The following is a 13,344-nucleotide window of genomic DNA, read 5'->3' as shown; positions in this document are numbered from 1 at the left end:
GGTTATGTGTCTTCAAACGCTAACTTATGTATAAATGAATAACCGTTTTTACTCGTGAGATTTTATATAGAATGGCTTTTTTACTGCCAGCCATTCTTGGTTTAGGGGCGAGAAATCTTTTAGGATGTTAAGATGTTACACGATAGTTCCCGTTTCATCAGAAGATGATAGCCCGGCTAATATGCTTTAAAAGAGACAACGCTGCAAGCGTTTTCATTTCTTTTACATGAATCATAATTTTCGATCAAGAGTCAATTTTCAACGGCAAATTTCAAACAGAAGATGTTTTCTTTTAGACTTATCAAAAATAGTCACATTCATTTTTAATAGTAGTAGTTCGTAACTTGTGATTGGCTGCGTGCTTGCTAGTGAATTTTAATTGCCGTCATTTAAAAATAACTAAACTTCGAAAAATCTGGTCAACTAATTACTCAACGTGAGTTATGAAATAAAAGTGTTATTCCGGGGGTAGTCGTTCACAAACAAGACTCGAGACTACATATGGAAATAAAACTCTAATAGGTAAGGGTTTTTCAAGAATAGTGGAATAATCATAGTCCTTTTCTGGTATTGATTGAAGTTCAAATTATTTCAAATTGAATAAAAAGAGTAGAATGTTTTCTTCCATAAAATTCCCCATAGATGGTACGCTCAGGAAATCCTGTTTTCTAAACAGTCCTCGGCTTTACCCTCAACAACAAATCAGATACAACAGGTAGTTTCTGATGAACAATTACTTGATCATCTCATCAATAATAAAACGTCAATTTTTCGAAAGGAAAATTATAAAAATAAACCGGTTTTAAGTTAAGTTATGCCTATGTTTAAAACCAAAGTTTGGTCCAAAACATTTCATAAAAAATGAGTTTGATTTACACCACAAGGAACCTGTAACACTCACATATATGAAATGTTTTATAACAAAACTCGTTTTCAAAGGGAGGCAAAAAGCCATGTGACAGTGGCTCTTAAAGTAAATGCCACTTCAAAGAAAAGGGTTCAGGAAATATCGCTTCCTTTATTTTACTTTATAAAAAGGGAGAAGTAACAAGGTTAAATCATGAACAATTAATTTACATTATAATTTCGAGACTGTAAGTTCTATTTCCTATTCCCGTAGTCTTTCTTTGCACTTATTTGATATGACTGTTAGTGTTGATAATGTAAAGAAACTGTTGATCTCGTCAAGTTGTGTTGGTGTGGAAACAAGTCCGTCGTATACTGTATCGTTGACGGCGGGATTGCTAGCATAGCTTGTTTTTATTCTCAGCCACCTTAAGGCTAACTCCATATCGACCCATAGTTACTCGTCCTCAGGAAAGTAACTTCTTAACTCTCTCAGGCTGCTTTCCTGATCGCCTATTGGTTGTTAGAAAAATGCAAATCTGATGTTAGAAGCGTTGTTCTTTTGAAACAAAACGCGAAATGCAAACTTTCTTTTTATCGCTAGTTTGTTGATAAGAAGGATAAGGAACTTCTCCGAATCGTTACGCTTTTGACGCGGTTTTGTAAAGCGTCAGAAGGCTCATCTTCATCCGTTGTCAGCGGCATTTTCTCTTTATGATGACGCTGGTCTGAAACGTGCAGGCTCCGATTCATTCATGCTGCCATTGCTAAGGGTATCTCCGAGGATATCTTAAATAATATCAGATTTTTATTTCTTGAGTATGCAAGCTCTCCTTTCGCCAAGATTACAGTATACGAGGCGAACTTTGAATGGTAATCGGTATGTCACTGTGTAAGAAATTTAATTTAGTGGTCACATTTCAGGTAAATTTATTTATTTGAAGTAGGATTTGTTTCATTGACGGCAAAGAAAGCGGTCGGCGCCAAAGTTTAAAGTTAAAAGTTATATTTGAGAGGCAGAAGGCAAATTTAAATTAAAAAAAACAAAAAAAAAAAAAACAGTGAAAATGCTGAGTGTAGACAAAAAGTAGCAAAAGGAGAGGAAAAGTTACGAAAAATGAAATTACTCCTAAGGGATAAAGATTACATATTATAAAGTGTATGAGGGCAGGTTTTGTGAAATGTTATTGACTTTCAGTTCCAGTGTGGTATGAGTCGTCACAGTGAAATAACAGGAAAATAGAGACGTGTAGAAGTAGAAAACAGACTGAATAACACCAAGCAGTAAAAGGAATAACAAAGAAAAATGACAGCAACTGCTTATGTTGTTGTAGTGATGGTGGTAGTGTCAACAGTGGTAATGGTGCCTTCAGCTATTGCTTTCTGAGAGTAGCACTGAAGCATCGACCAGCCAAAGTAGCAATTTCGGCAGTGAAAATTAATCGCGTTAGGTTTACTTTGCTTAGCGTCTTAGCGCCCGCAATAGAATTAAGAGCAGATTAAGGACCAAAGCGGTTTGAATTTATTGTAGAAAAGAACATTATTTTAAAAGCGGAGCCGCGTGTAAGTCATGACTTGATGTTGTTTGTTTTTTTTTTTTCTGAGCACGCTTTTACTGTCGATCGAAGAAGTCACTTTATCCTACTTATCAACAGTTGAGAACACATCTAATGTCCAGTCTGGCAAACTCGTACCAGTCAGTCGTGGATTAGATAAGTAGAAGACCTAACGTTTTTTTTTTTTTTTTTTCTTTTAGGAAATTAAGATAAGCTGAAATTCAACTTTTGTCTCGAGTACTTTTTGTCAAATAAGTGCAATCCGTAAGCCTTTTTAAAAACTTGAAAATATGAATAGAAAGAAATAATACAGAGTCACATACCTTGTTGTTGCTGTTGTGGTGCCTGGCTTTGTACGATTTGGCTTCCTGTTCATAACGAATTGATGAAAGCAGAATTTAGCCAAATTTATGAAACGTGAATCACGTGCACCAAGAAAAAACGGGTGTGCAAAGAACTATGTAGAAGCGGGGTATCCTTTTCTTTAAGTTTTAATTGGCACTCTCTTTCAAAGTTAGATTTCAAGGATTCCTTTGACTCTTAAGTGGTTTTGGGTGAAGTTTGGAGACTATCAAAGAGTTAATGGTAAGCATTGCTACTGTTAAATGTGATTTGTGTTCATTGGATAAATAATTATTCATCGTTGTCCAATGGGAACGGTAATTCTTCGAAACGTTTCATAATGACCTTCCAATTAAGCATGTAACCACTGATGTACTCACTTGCAGCGAGATCATCGCCAGGGGTTTGTGTCAGATAATCACTTTGGGGTGTGTACTGCGGGAAGACTGGTGCCGACTCTGGGAAGGCTTGTCCTGTCATATCTGGCAGACCGCTCATCGTGATATTCTGCTCTGGAATGTCAGATCTAAACTGCTGCTGAGGGAACTGGAAAGCTCCTTGATTGCTGGTTTCTGCAGGCGTTGCAGGTTCACTTCCTACGGAAAAATTAATCAAAGGATTTTTTAAATATCGTTCTAAAACTGCTTCTGTCTGTTGGACATTTGGTAGGTAGTATACAACTGCTTTATGCTGGAGGGCAACCGAGAGGGCCACAAAAGACCAGTTAGAATGGAAGAGCCTTGTTGGCGCCCTTTGCGCCTGAGTGATACAACTGAACACGCCGAATGACTTGAAATGTAGCTATGATCAGCTACATTGCAACGAAAAATTAGGCATCGATTACATGACCTTTCAAAGGAAACCATTTAAAAATGGTTAACTAGGCAGGTAAACCAAGTTTGATTCTTTTCCATTGATTCTTCTTACCGGGCTGCGGTATATCGCTTTTCTTTTTTGCTAAAGTAGCGAGAGCTTGTATTTGAGAATTCTTCCATAAGATAAGAGGATCTGAATGTGAGGATATTAAATTAGAGGCGGTCTTCGAGCGAATAGGCTCCATCGATGCTCCGGTGCCCATGTTTCGAACGTATTCAAATGGGTCGACAATTTTGTTCTTTTTGTCCTTGTCGTCGGTAGTCATGTTTTGTGCTGCCTCTGGTTTATCCTGCCAAAATATAAAGAAGAAATTCATGAACATAATTTTTTGACGACGGAGAGCACACTCTTACATATTTTCCGACCTCATATACATTACATTCGTCGCAGTTGATTAGGTTATGGTTTTCAGGTCTTTTTATGTCCACTAAACAGAACAGTTAAGAACATGTTACTAAATTATATCAACTAAAATGTCCAACTCACAGGACCTGTTTTTGAGAAACAGTCATACAACTTAACCCGTATCAGACAAGCAGCCACTGTCTCACTAAACTGGGCGTTTAATACAGTTTACCAGTATTAACCGAATAGTCAATACCACTTTACCTACATCAATTAAACAATCATTACTTATTTTCTTTACCTGATTCTCTACCTCTTTCGCCGTCTCTGTTGCGTTATCTTGCTGTTTGGCCGGCTCATTTTCTTGTTGAATTGGCTGAATCTCTTCGGGCTGCTCATCCTGTGCGGCTCCCTCGTCATCGTTTTGCTGTATTTCTGCTTCTTCTTCTTCGGGTGTCGCCATTATGCCCGACCTCGCAAAGTTTGGTTGCTGCTGGTACTGGCCATAAAAGTCGGCCAAAGGTTCGTTACCAGTAGGTTGTGGATAATTATATGCGTATCCATTGTTGACGAACCCCATCATTCCATTATTGGGAGCCATCATCATATTAGGATATTGGATCATGTTTGGAATCATGTTCCTCTTGGCACTATCATCATATCCCACGGGAAACCCCATCTTCTGCAAGATGGCAGTAGCAGGAGGAAGTGGAATGTGAGACTTCTTTGATAGTTCCTGCTCTTTTTCTTCTGCTGCGCCCTCAAGCGCCTCGCCAAGCATCTTTAACGCAACACCTCGATACACATTAACAGCCTTGGCTATCTCTTTCAGGTCAATCTTCGGATACACTGACACTTGTGAAGGTTGTGGTCTCGGAATTGAGCTGTGTTTTTCGTTAGCTCTGCTTACAGTACCAGTTGCAAGATCTGTTGTTAAGAGATACATATCAACTGTTGATGTATTCAATCATATGTGTCGGAAATCAATTTTCAGAGTAACAAGTAGAGTGTGCAAGTCGTAGTTGGTGTGCAAACATACTGCTGTTATTGATAAAAGGGAAGAGACTAGGAGGTCAGAAGAAAACTGACATAATCTCAGTAATACGAAAAACGGACCACTACTGGAGTGTCGGGTTGCATTTAGATGAATTGTGACCTTGTTTTATAAACCGACTTATTGTTTAGTATCTCACAAGTTTGTGCGCGTATTTTATGTCTAGTTTAACTAAACTAAAAGAAACCATTTCATTTAAAATGGAATCTTTGCAAATCGTTCTGTCAGAGTATTAAAAACTGAAAAAGCAGCAACCATTACATGTATAACTACAATGCTATGCGATCCGACAAAGGATCTTGAAATAAGATGCTTTAAATGAGCATGCTGTTTTGTCAAGAATGACTGTTAGTAAAGTTGATTTGTAAAAGTACGATTGAGTCTGTAGTCAACTATTCCATATATTGCTGTTGTTTAAAAAGACACAAACACGGTGAAAGGGAAAAGGTCAGTACAAAGCAGAATTGACCCTTTCGCCTCAAAACACTGTTTACTACAATAATAGCTATTTTGCGAAAAAGAGTTTAATGGATTTTTCGAGTGCGAGAAATAAACAGTTAATGTGTTCTTATGAGATTTCGTGCATTATAAGCAAACTAACCTTCAGCCAGACTTCCAGACCCGGAGCCAATCTCAGCCGCTCCAACAGTTGGCGACGCCGTGACCGGCGCTGCAGCGGCCTCACCAGATCCTGATGCTATCGCATTGACTTCATTTTTCTTCTGAGAGCCAGATGCCGCTTCACCGCTACCAGAAGTCTGTACGATGTCGTCATCTGAAGCTGATGATTCGTCCATTCCGGACGCGCCCGAAGCCGATCCAGAATCAGCTCCTGCAAATTTTGCCATCAGGACTTTGTGGATTGGTTGAGGAATCCCAGACTTTTTATATTCTGGGTCGTCATCTGCAAATAAGACAATTTCGAAAAAAATTATAGGGTGCTTTCCAAATGCCAAAGATTCCGGAAATTTCTTTCCGGAAATCAAATGGAAGGTGCGTTTCGGTACCTGTTTGCTAAAACACCTGGTGTGTTTGGAATCTAACTCTGTCGATGATTTAGGCTGTTTCCCGAAGCTTTCGGTAAAAGCCATCTCTCTTCTAAGTTTCTGTTCGTCTTGCAGCCTTTAACAATATGGGGCATTTTCTTTAGGAAGGTTGAGTTCTGATCAATACAAGACCCATACAATATAGCCAGAGTTCTGCACTCACCTTCATCGTTATCATCATCCCAGTTACCGGACCCGGAACTGGAAGCTTCATCAGCATAGTACAAACTTGCTGAACCTGAATCATACTCGTCATATCCCGACCCAGACTCGTCACCGTGCTTGACCTCTGTGTAGGAAGGATGGTGAATGAATGTCATTAGTTAAGCCATCTAATGAAGCAGATAAAAGAAGTCGAACCAGAAGACATTCTCTTCTTCATCTCTAAAGGTGAAAAAATGCAATGGTGTTTTTCTCGCTGAAATGGTCGTTTCCTAATTACTTATTACATTGCATTTTTTCTTTAAATTATGCTGACTCAGCAAAAGAACAATAATTCAAGTTAGGAGGCCCACACCTCTGGATTCAGGCTTCTGTAGTATGAACTGAAGCATAACTGCTTCGAATTCCTCTGTATGAGATGCTAGTTAATCGCACGTAACCCTAAGAGTTTGTGTTTTGCATCCATTTACACTCCTTGAGAGTGACAGAGTCCGGTGTTTTGCCTACCTAAAATCACTACACCGTCCCGGTCAGCTGTCAAAACCGGACTGTTCATCCGGGCACCAGCGAGCTAACCATTAAGCTACCGGACCTCCCTTGAACGACTTCTAGACTCACTGACCTTGTATACACATTTTCACCAAGAATTCGAACAACGGGCAAATTTGCATTTTTCATAAGGCAAGCGCATATTTCAATGTCGCACTCTGCATATGACAATATTTATAACAAAAAAATTCCTACCACAAAATTTGCATGACTTCTTGCATTGAATCTTCATTAAATCAGGATATTTAGTACAGTAGTCATTCTTAGCCATTTCAGGGCAAGTATCAAACTGATCATCACATTGATCTAGTGTAACGGTAAATGGAAAATATAACGTTAGTGCTTAAAATCAGTAATTATTGAAAATCTTTGATAATGGGCCAATCAATGAACAATAAATATTACAACCACTGTTTATGGCTTCTGATCATTTTCTAATAAAGTAAAAGTACTGTCTTTTCTTTCTCGTCTATTATTTTTTTTAACACTTTATAGTAGCATAAAAAAGTAGGTGGTAGCTAAATGGATAATCCATGATTCTCTCGGTAGTTAGAAATCAAGGAATCCCATGTGTTTCACTTTCTTAATCGCATCCAAAAGAACATTTTGGAACCTGTTTCACCGGCCGCTTTATCTTGACCGGTTCTCATCCTACAGCGATCTTAAGAGACGCTTTCAGTGATATGAGTGGGAGTTCATTTTCTCCCGCACGGCTTCGAGCCTAAAATGACAAATATTTTCCCTATTCATCTCATTTTTTCAAAGGGAAAAGAGAGAGGAACATAACATTATTTTGCTTAACTAAGTCTTCTCAAGAACTCTTGCAATCATGAGTAAGGTCTTCAAACTACTATGATACTATATGTACCTTCTTCTATGACAGGCTTTTTGGGTTTCAACCCCTGATAGACTGGCACAACCTGCAGACCCTGGGTTGGAATTCCTGTTGTCTCTTGAGGTATGGCTCCAGCCATAGCATCATTCATGGTTGTATCTGTTAAACAGAAGTGGATTAACGACGAATGCTCAACAAAGGCAGAAAAAAAAGAAGACTAGTGAGATATTACCTTCAGTTATTTTGTAGGTACTTAATCTAAGTGCTGTTTGGTTCACTTGGCTGAGCAAAGAGTGCCAGAGAACTACCTTTTCATCATTAGGGGTTTAACGACGGCTATCGATAAAGCAATGAGCGACGGTTTATCTACATGTTTCACAACAGTATTGCTCGTTGTTAATGCGGGGTTTGGCCCACTTTAATTTTGCTATATAGTAATACAAAAAATTCTTACTCATTGGAAATGCAGCCGCGACATTTTCTGGCCCTGGCATTTGCATATTAGATGGAGCAGCCACCTGAGGAGCAAACGCTTGTTCCGAAGCCTGGGGAACATCTCCCTGAGCTTGGTCGAGTGCCTGCTGCGGGCTCTGCAGTGGGGCCTCCGCTGGAGCTTGGGCAAGAGACTGTGATGTAGTAGGGGCTGGGGCAAAAGGTTGTGCAGCAGGAGGGGCCTGGGCTTGGTCTCCAAAAGGCATTTGCGCTGGGTTGACATCAAGGGCTGGCGCTTGGGGTGGAGGATAGCCTTGAGGGTTTGTTGAATCTTGCTGCTGCTGTGGTTGCTGCTGCTGAGGCAGATTCACCGTCAGCGGTCGCAGACCCCCTGCGGCATTGAGCGGTATCACAGATTTCTTTGCGGCCTCTTGGTTTAAGCCTGAAGTAACGAAAAGAATCAGATGTAGCGAGGTAAACTCATTGTGTCACACTAGAAGGCAGCATGACAATAACGTCATGTCATACAGTTAACCTAAATGCTGCTACAGAAAGTAACGGGCCCTTTGGACAAACATCATCAGACATAATGGTCATCCGTGGCATTCGTTTTGTTCTGGATGTCCCGATGCTTAACTTGTGACCCAGCATGGCTGATTGTTTACCAATGATGTGAACAGGTCGTGCAGAGGGACTAAACACTGCTTAGTTGACAGAGTTGATCGGGCAACTCGGTTAGGTTTAGTTTCTCCAAAACAAAACAGTCAACTTTCTACTCACCCGTATTTGCGATCATGTTCTTTTTCATCAGCTTTGAGTATGGTGAGTATTTATGAAGCTGTAATGGAAAGGAACCCTTGTACGGAATGGCTGTCTTAGGAACGGCTGGTGCCTGCGGCGCAAGCACCGGTGCCTGCGGAATTGCTGAACGAGCAGTTCCTGGAATGTCCATTGTATTGTTAACTGCCGGAGAAGAGAAAGCATGCGCAGTAAAAGTCAGTAAAGTGATAGCAAATTCCAGAAACCAGAAGATTGTTGATGAAATTAAAGGTTAAAGGTTCAAGGTTCAAGTGAGTCCAATCCAAGAGATCAGGTGATCCTTGTGTCTCATCAATGCCGTTACTTAACATCTTCTCTAACTTGATAGGATGCTGGTACATCGCGGGTTACTCTTCAGCATATTTTGTTTTGGAAAGAAGGAACTTTGAGCAAAAGCTATTTTCCGTTTTTTAAAATCTTCTCCTTCGTATAAAACAACACCTTCAACCTCATCTCAGGATTACGTATTTCAACTCTATTAAGAGCGTAGGCTGATCTATTACTTTAACATAAAATCCCGTATTCCAAAAAGCTTTTCTTGCTTTTATGGGCTGTTTATGTTGCACTCAGCATTGCCGTTGATAAGTAAGTTAGAAGTTATCACGATATGTAATCAAATCCTTAGCGGACTTACCTAAAGGATTGGAGAACATATCTGCAGCAACAGGAATATCTGTTTTCTTCACTATTGTGGGGTCATATAATGAATTGTCGTCAAACCCAGGCGACTGCTGCCCCACAAGGGCCGCAGCAGGATTATCAGGAATACTTTCCAAGGGATTTTGTGTTTGTGCAGGGAAAAAATCAGCATTGGGAGTCGACTGGTCACTGGAAGATTTGTCGCTCTCTTCTGTCTGCACAACTTTATTTTGGCTCTGATCCTCAGTAGAGGGTAACTTTGCGTCGGCGCCCTGTGGCGTCACCACTGGTGACGTCATGGGCGCTTCCGTCGAACTTTGTTGAGGAGCAGTTTGTGCTGCGGTAGAAGAATTCACTGAGTTAGTACTCTCAGGGGTAGCAGCGGGGGTTTCTGAGATGTTTGTATTGTCTTTTATGTCAGCACTGCTACTGTTATTAGAGCTGTTAGTGTTTTCGCTTGGTGTTGTATTGGAAGTCGCGTCTGTTTGTGTCGACGTCTGTGTCGCTTGTCCCTGTTGGTTGTCTGTCGTCACGGCTTCACTGGGTGTGCTACTGTCTTCGGAAGGCTTCGGCAACTCACCCGAGCCCGACCACAGTTCCGAACCCGAACCGGAAAAGTCGTCATTGTCACTGTCACTATCCTCGAGGTTGAGTTTTGTTAGACTTGTTGCGCTTGGATCGTTAAAGATCTCGCCGAGAAGAGCATCAGGAGCACTTCGACGGTCAACAGCTGACGTCGGAGATCGGAGGTCTGAAAGTTAGTTTAGCAGCGCTTTTGTTAGTAACATTGATGAGCGTTAATAATAGCTTTGTTAAGGTAATAGGGTGGAAAGAACATTCTGGAGTTAAGGTTGCTTTCGGTTATATAGTAGCATTAAAAGCACATGCAAACAATCTCAATGTCATTTAGGTATTTGGAATTATCGTTATGACAATAATGGGTACCTGGTAGCTATGTTCCTAAATATACTCTCCGGGCAATTTTACCGCTAGCTCGTAAACTTTTAACATACTTGGTGTGAACAAAAACTGTCCGTTGCCTTGCAGATACTGAGAAAGATACTTGAGAAAGTCTCCTTACATCGTTGTTAACATAACATCGTTGGTATAGATGCATTTAAACTACTTGAAATATGTCTAATAACTGAAGTATTACACCATCCACACGGATGCTTGTAAACGTAAAAATGTACGTTAATTCACATTCAACTGTTTCTTAAATGCTGCAGATACGCAAAAAGGTTTCTATTTCTTGCCTTTTATTGCTGTAATAAGCTCATAGAGAACTTTTCAGTTTCCGCTCAAATACTCGCAACCTGCTGCACGATTCATAATCCCAGAGTTAGTTTATATCCTGGACATAATTAAGCTTATTCTTTAAGTATTTGAGAGTCTATTTACAGAACTCTTTTCTGACAGTTTAAGTCCAGGACACGGAATCAGAGAAAGGCTTAATAGGCTATTTTAAAAATGTGATCATTTGCCTCTTTGTAACGTCCCATTTAAGGTAGGGTATCGGTACAGATGCAGAACTGAAATAATCTATCTCATGCAATGGTAAAAACATACGTTCTTGTCAGTTTTTGCTTACCTTTCGCTCTTGATAGTGGTACTAATGATATTACTAAAAGTAAAAAACCAAAACCCATAATTGAGTTGGTGGTAACCTAAGGAAGTAAACAAAGAAAGTTAGTTGTAAGCAATCATTTACATCACAGCAAGGCAGCCATTTTGACTGTAGACGATGAAATATAGTTTAAAAAAGGCTTAAAATATACAGAGAAAAAAATCTTCTTAAATCTAGAACCTTGATAGGAATTATTCCAAAGAAAATGGGTAATTATTATTACTTTGCTTTGAGAAATCATGAGATCGTTTTATACTTTAGGTGGATTATATGGTGTATTTCATTCAATCACCTCAGAACGTTCCCGTTTCCTTCCCTAAAGCAAGGTGACTCCTAGTAACCTATTCCAAAGCACTATTTTACGGACTTATGTTCAGTACAAACGAAGAGGGCTAAAGGCATTCCTAAAGGACTCAAGGAAGGTTTTAATAAAACGAGCGCTTCTACATTTTGTTGCATACTCATGTCTTGTTAACAAATACGTAAAAATATCATCCAATTATGTAACGCAATGATTTACTACCAGTTCTGTCGTCACGTGCGTAATAGGAAAGTACTCTCAAATGCAACCAAAAAGGTGATAAGAGATCCAGTTATCAAAATGTGATCTCAATTTGGCCTTTGGCCAGGCTACTTTCTAGCAAACTGTCAAATGTCGCTGAGTTTCTTAAATTAAAAAAGAAAAAAAAAACTATAAAAGAGAAAGTACAGTGAGAGTGCGAAAAAACAGACAAAAAAATAGAAAAATAAAAAATATTTTCTGCTTATGACACAACAGTAACTGGCATCTTCTAAAAAAGAGGATGATTCAAAACGTCCATCTTGACATTGATCGTTTAAAAAGTCTAAACGCAATTGCTTAACACATAACAGAACTAAGAACTTTCCAATTTCCCTTTTGCTGGACGTGGTGTGTAACAAAGTTTAATGGGGCAAAACTTTATCGCAATTAATGTGAACATTGGTAGCTATTAAGTTTAATTCAATAGCGTTGACAGTGCATTAATAACATAGACTTGGCGTAGTTGTTTGGACTAATTAAAATTTGCAAAAGTTTGGAAATGATACTTTTTAGTTTGCACGCAGTTTCTTTTTACACAGCAATGAGACTGACTGCACGTGCGTAATCTAGTCTGTGTCTGTCTCAATCACTTTCTTTGCGTGAATATTAGCTCCTCAGATTAAGCTTTCTCCTACTGGTGACATGGGATGTGTATTGCCGAATCCGTCAAGAAAAAAAAAGGAAATTTTTGCAAGAAGCACAATCAAGTTTTGATGAATCAAGAGGAATATATCAATGACAATTTGTTTTAAATGGCGATCTTGTTCTAAGCTTTATAATTAAAGATTAGAACAAAATCAAAATACTCGGTGGGTATCGTCACTTACAACTAAACAAGACAAGTCAAAGACACTTAATAAGTGAGTTGATAGATTAAAACAAACTTTATATCCAAGTTTACCTTATTTCTAAATTTTAAAAACTGAAATTTAATACTTATACCCGCCAAGATGCACGGCTAAGTACACAGCAAACTAAGTTGACCTTACCACACTTAAGAAAACTATTTTGCATACTCCAACAGTGGTTTAAACAAATGCAGAATCGAGCAATATTTCGAGCAAAGATGCATTAATTGGTATATTCAACTTATCTATATAGAGTTATATGATATCAACCTTCCATGAGATACGGCGTACCAAGAAGTAAAATATAGGAAAAGTCCTGACACTTACCCGTTTGACAATTCAAGCTTGATACGGGTTTTAAATCCTGAGGCACAGCTCTCGTGCTAAAAATACATGTGCTTTTCCCTGTTTTACCACATGAGCGAATTTTGTCTTTTCGCTTTTCTAGGGAAATTCGGTAAGTAATTCGACTTAGTTTTGTAATCGCAAGCGATTCTGGAACAGATTGCAGATTTCCTAGGTCAGTCGTCATTACAACATCGCATTTGCATTTGATTATGTCATTTTGTTTCCCAAAATCACAGGTCATGTGAATAATTTACCGAGCGTGAAACTTCGATTGTGTTCTTGACACCTCTTGGGGGTTTTCCACCGAGATCAACTTTCCCGGGACCAAACAATTCACATTTGAAAAAGAAGTAAGAAAAAATATCCTTGCTCAACGTGGCGGTAAAAAATATTGCTGATCACCTCCTCTTATTTTATTATATCGCCATTTTTTCAATTACGAAAAAAAGAAAATGCAG

At 39.1% G+C, this 13,344-nt stretch overlaps 1 protein-coding gene across 6 annotated transcripts in view; it reads right to left on the bottom strand.

Moving 5' to 3' along the window:
- LOC110043694 (uncharacterized) overlaps nt 1-13,344 on the bottom strand; it is a 56,482-nt gene that overhangs the window by 42,919 nt on the left and 219 nt on the right. For 2 of the 6 annotated variants that reach the window (XM_089297823.1, XM_089297827.1), the window contains exons 1-13: nt 12,866-13,328; nt 11,093-11,168; nt 9,497-10,252; nt 8,824-9,006; nt 8,066-8,485; nt 7,645-7,770; nt 6,972-7,082; nt 6,229-6,354; nt 5,621-5,923; nt 4,267-4,892; nt 3,672-3,909; nt 3,125-3,340; nt 2,726-2,770 (exon numbers count right to left, since the gene is read on the bottom strand). In XM_089297823.1, the coding sequence (XP_089153949.1) occupies nt 2,726-2,770; nt 3,125-3,340; nt 3,672-3,909; nt 4,267-4,892; nt 5,621-5,923; nt 6,229-6,354; nt 6,972-7,082; nt 7,645-7,770; nt 8,066-8,485; nt 8,824-9,006; nt 9,497-10,252; nt 11,093-11,150 (3,208 nt within the window). In that variant the 5' untranslated portion in view covers nt 11,151-11,168; nt 12,866-13,328. Of the gene's footprint in view, nt 1-2,725; nt 2,771-3,124; nt 3,341-3,671; nt 3,910-4,266; nt 4,893-5,620; nt 5,924-6,228; nt 6,355-6,971; nt 7,083-7,644; nt 7,771-8,065; nt 8,486-8,823; nt 9,007-9,496; nt 10,253-11,092; nt 11,169-12,865; nt 13,329-13,344 lie in introns of those variants that run through there. The other 4 variants (XM_089297829.1, XM_089297831.1, XM_089297834.1 and 1 more) reach the window with 4 other exon arrangements.

The sequence above is a fragment of the Orbicella faveolata genome, unplaced genomic scaffold (assembly GCF_042242905.1).
Source record: "Orbicella faveolata isolate gen_17 unplaced genomic scaffold, um_ofav_v1 contig_1, whole genome shotgun sequence".
Classification (NCBI taxonomy): Eukaryota; Metazoa; Cnidaria; class Anthozoa; order Scleractinia; family Merulinidae; genus Orbicella; species Orbicella faveolata.
Note: the sequence above shows the minus strand (reverse complement) of the source record. Positions and strands in the feature narration are given on the sequence as shown.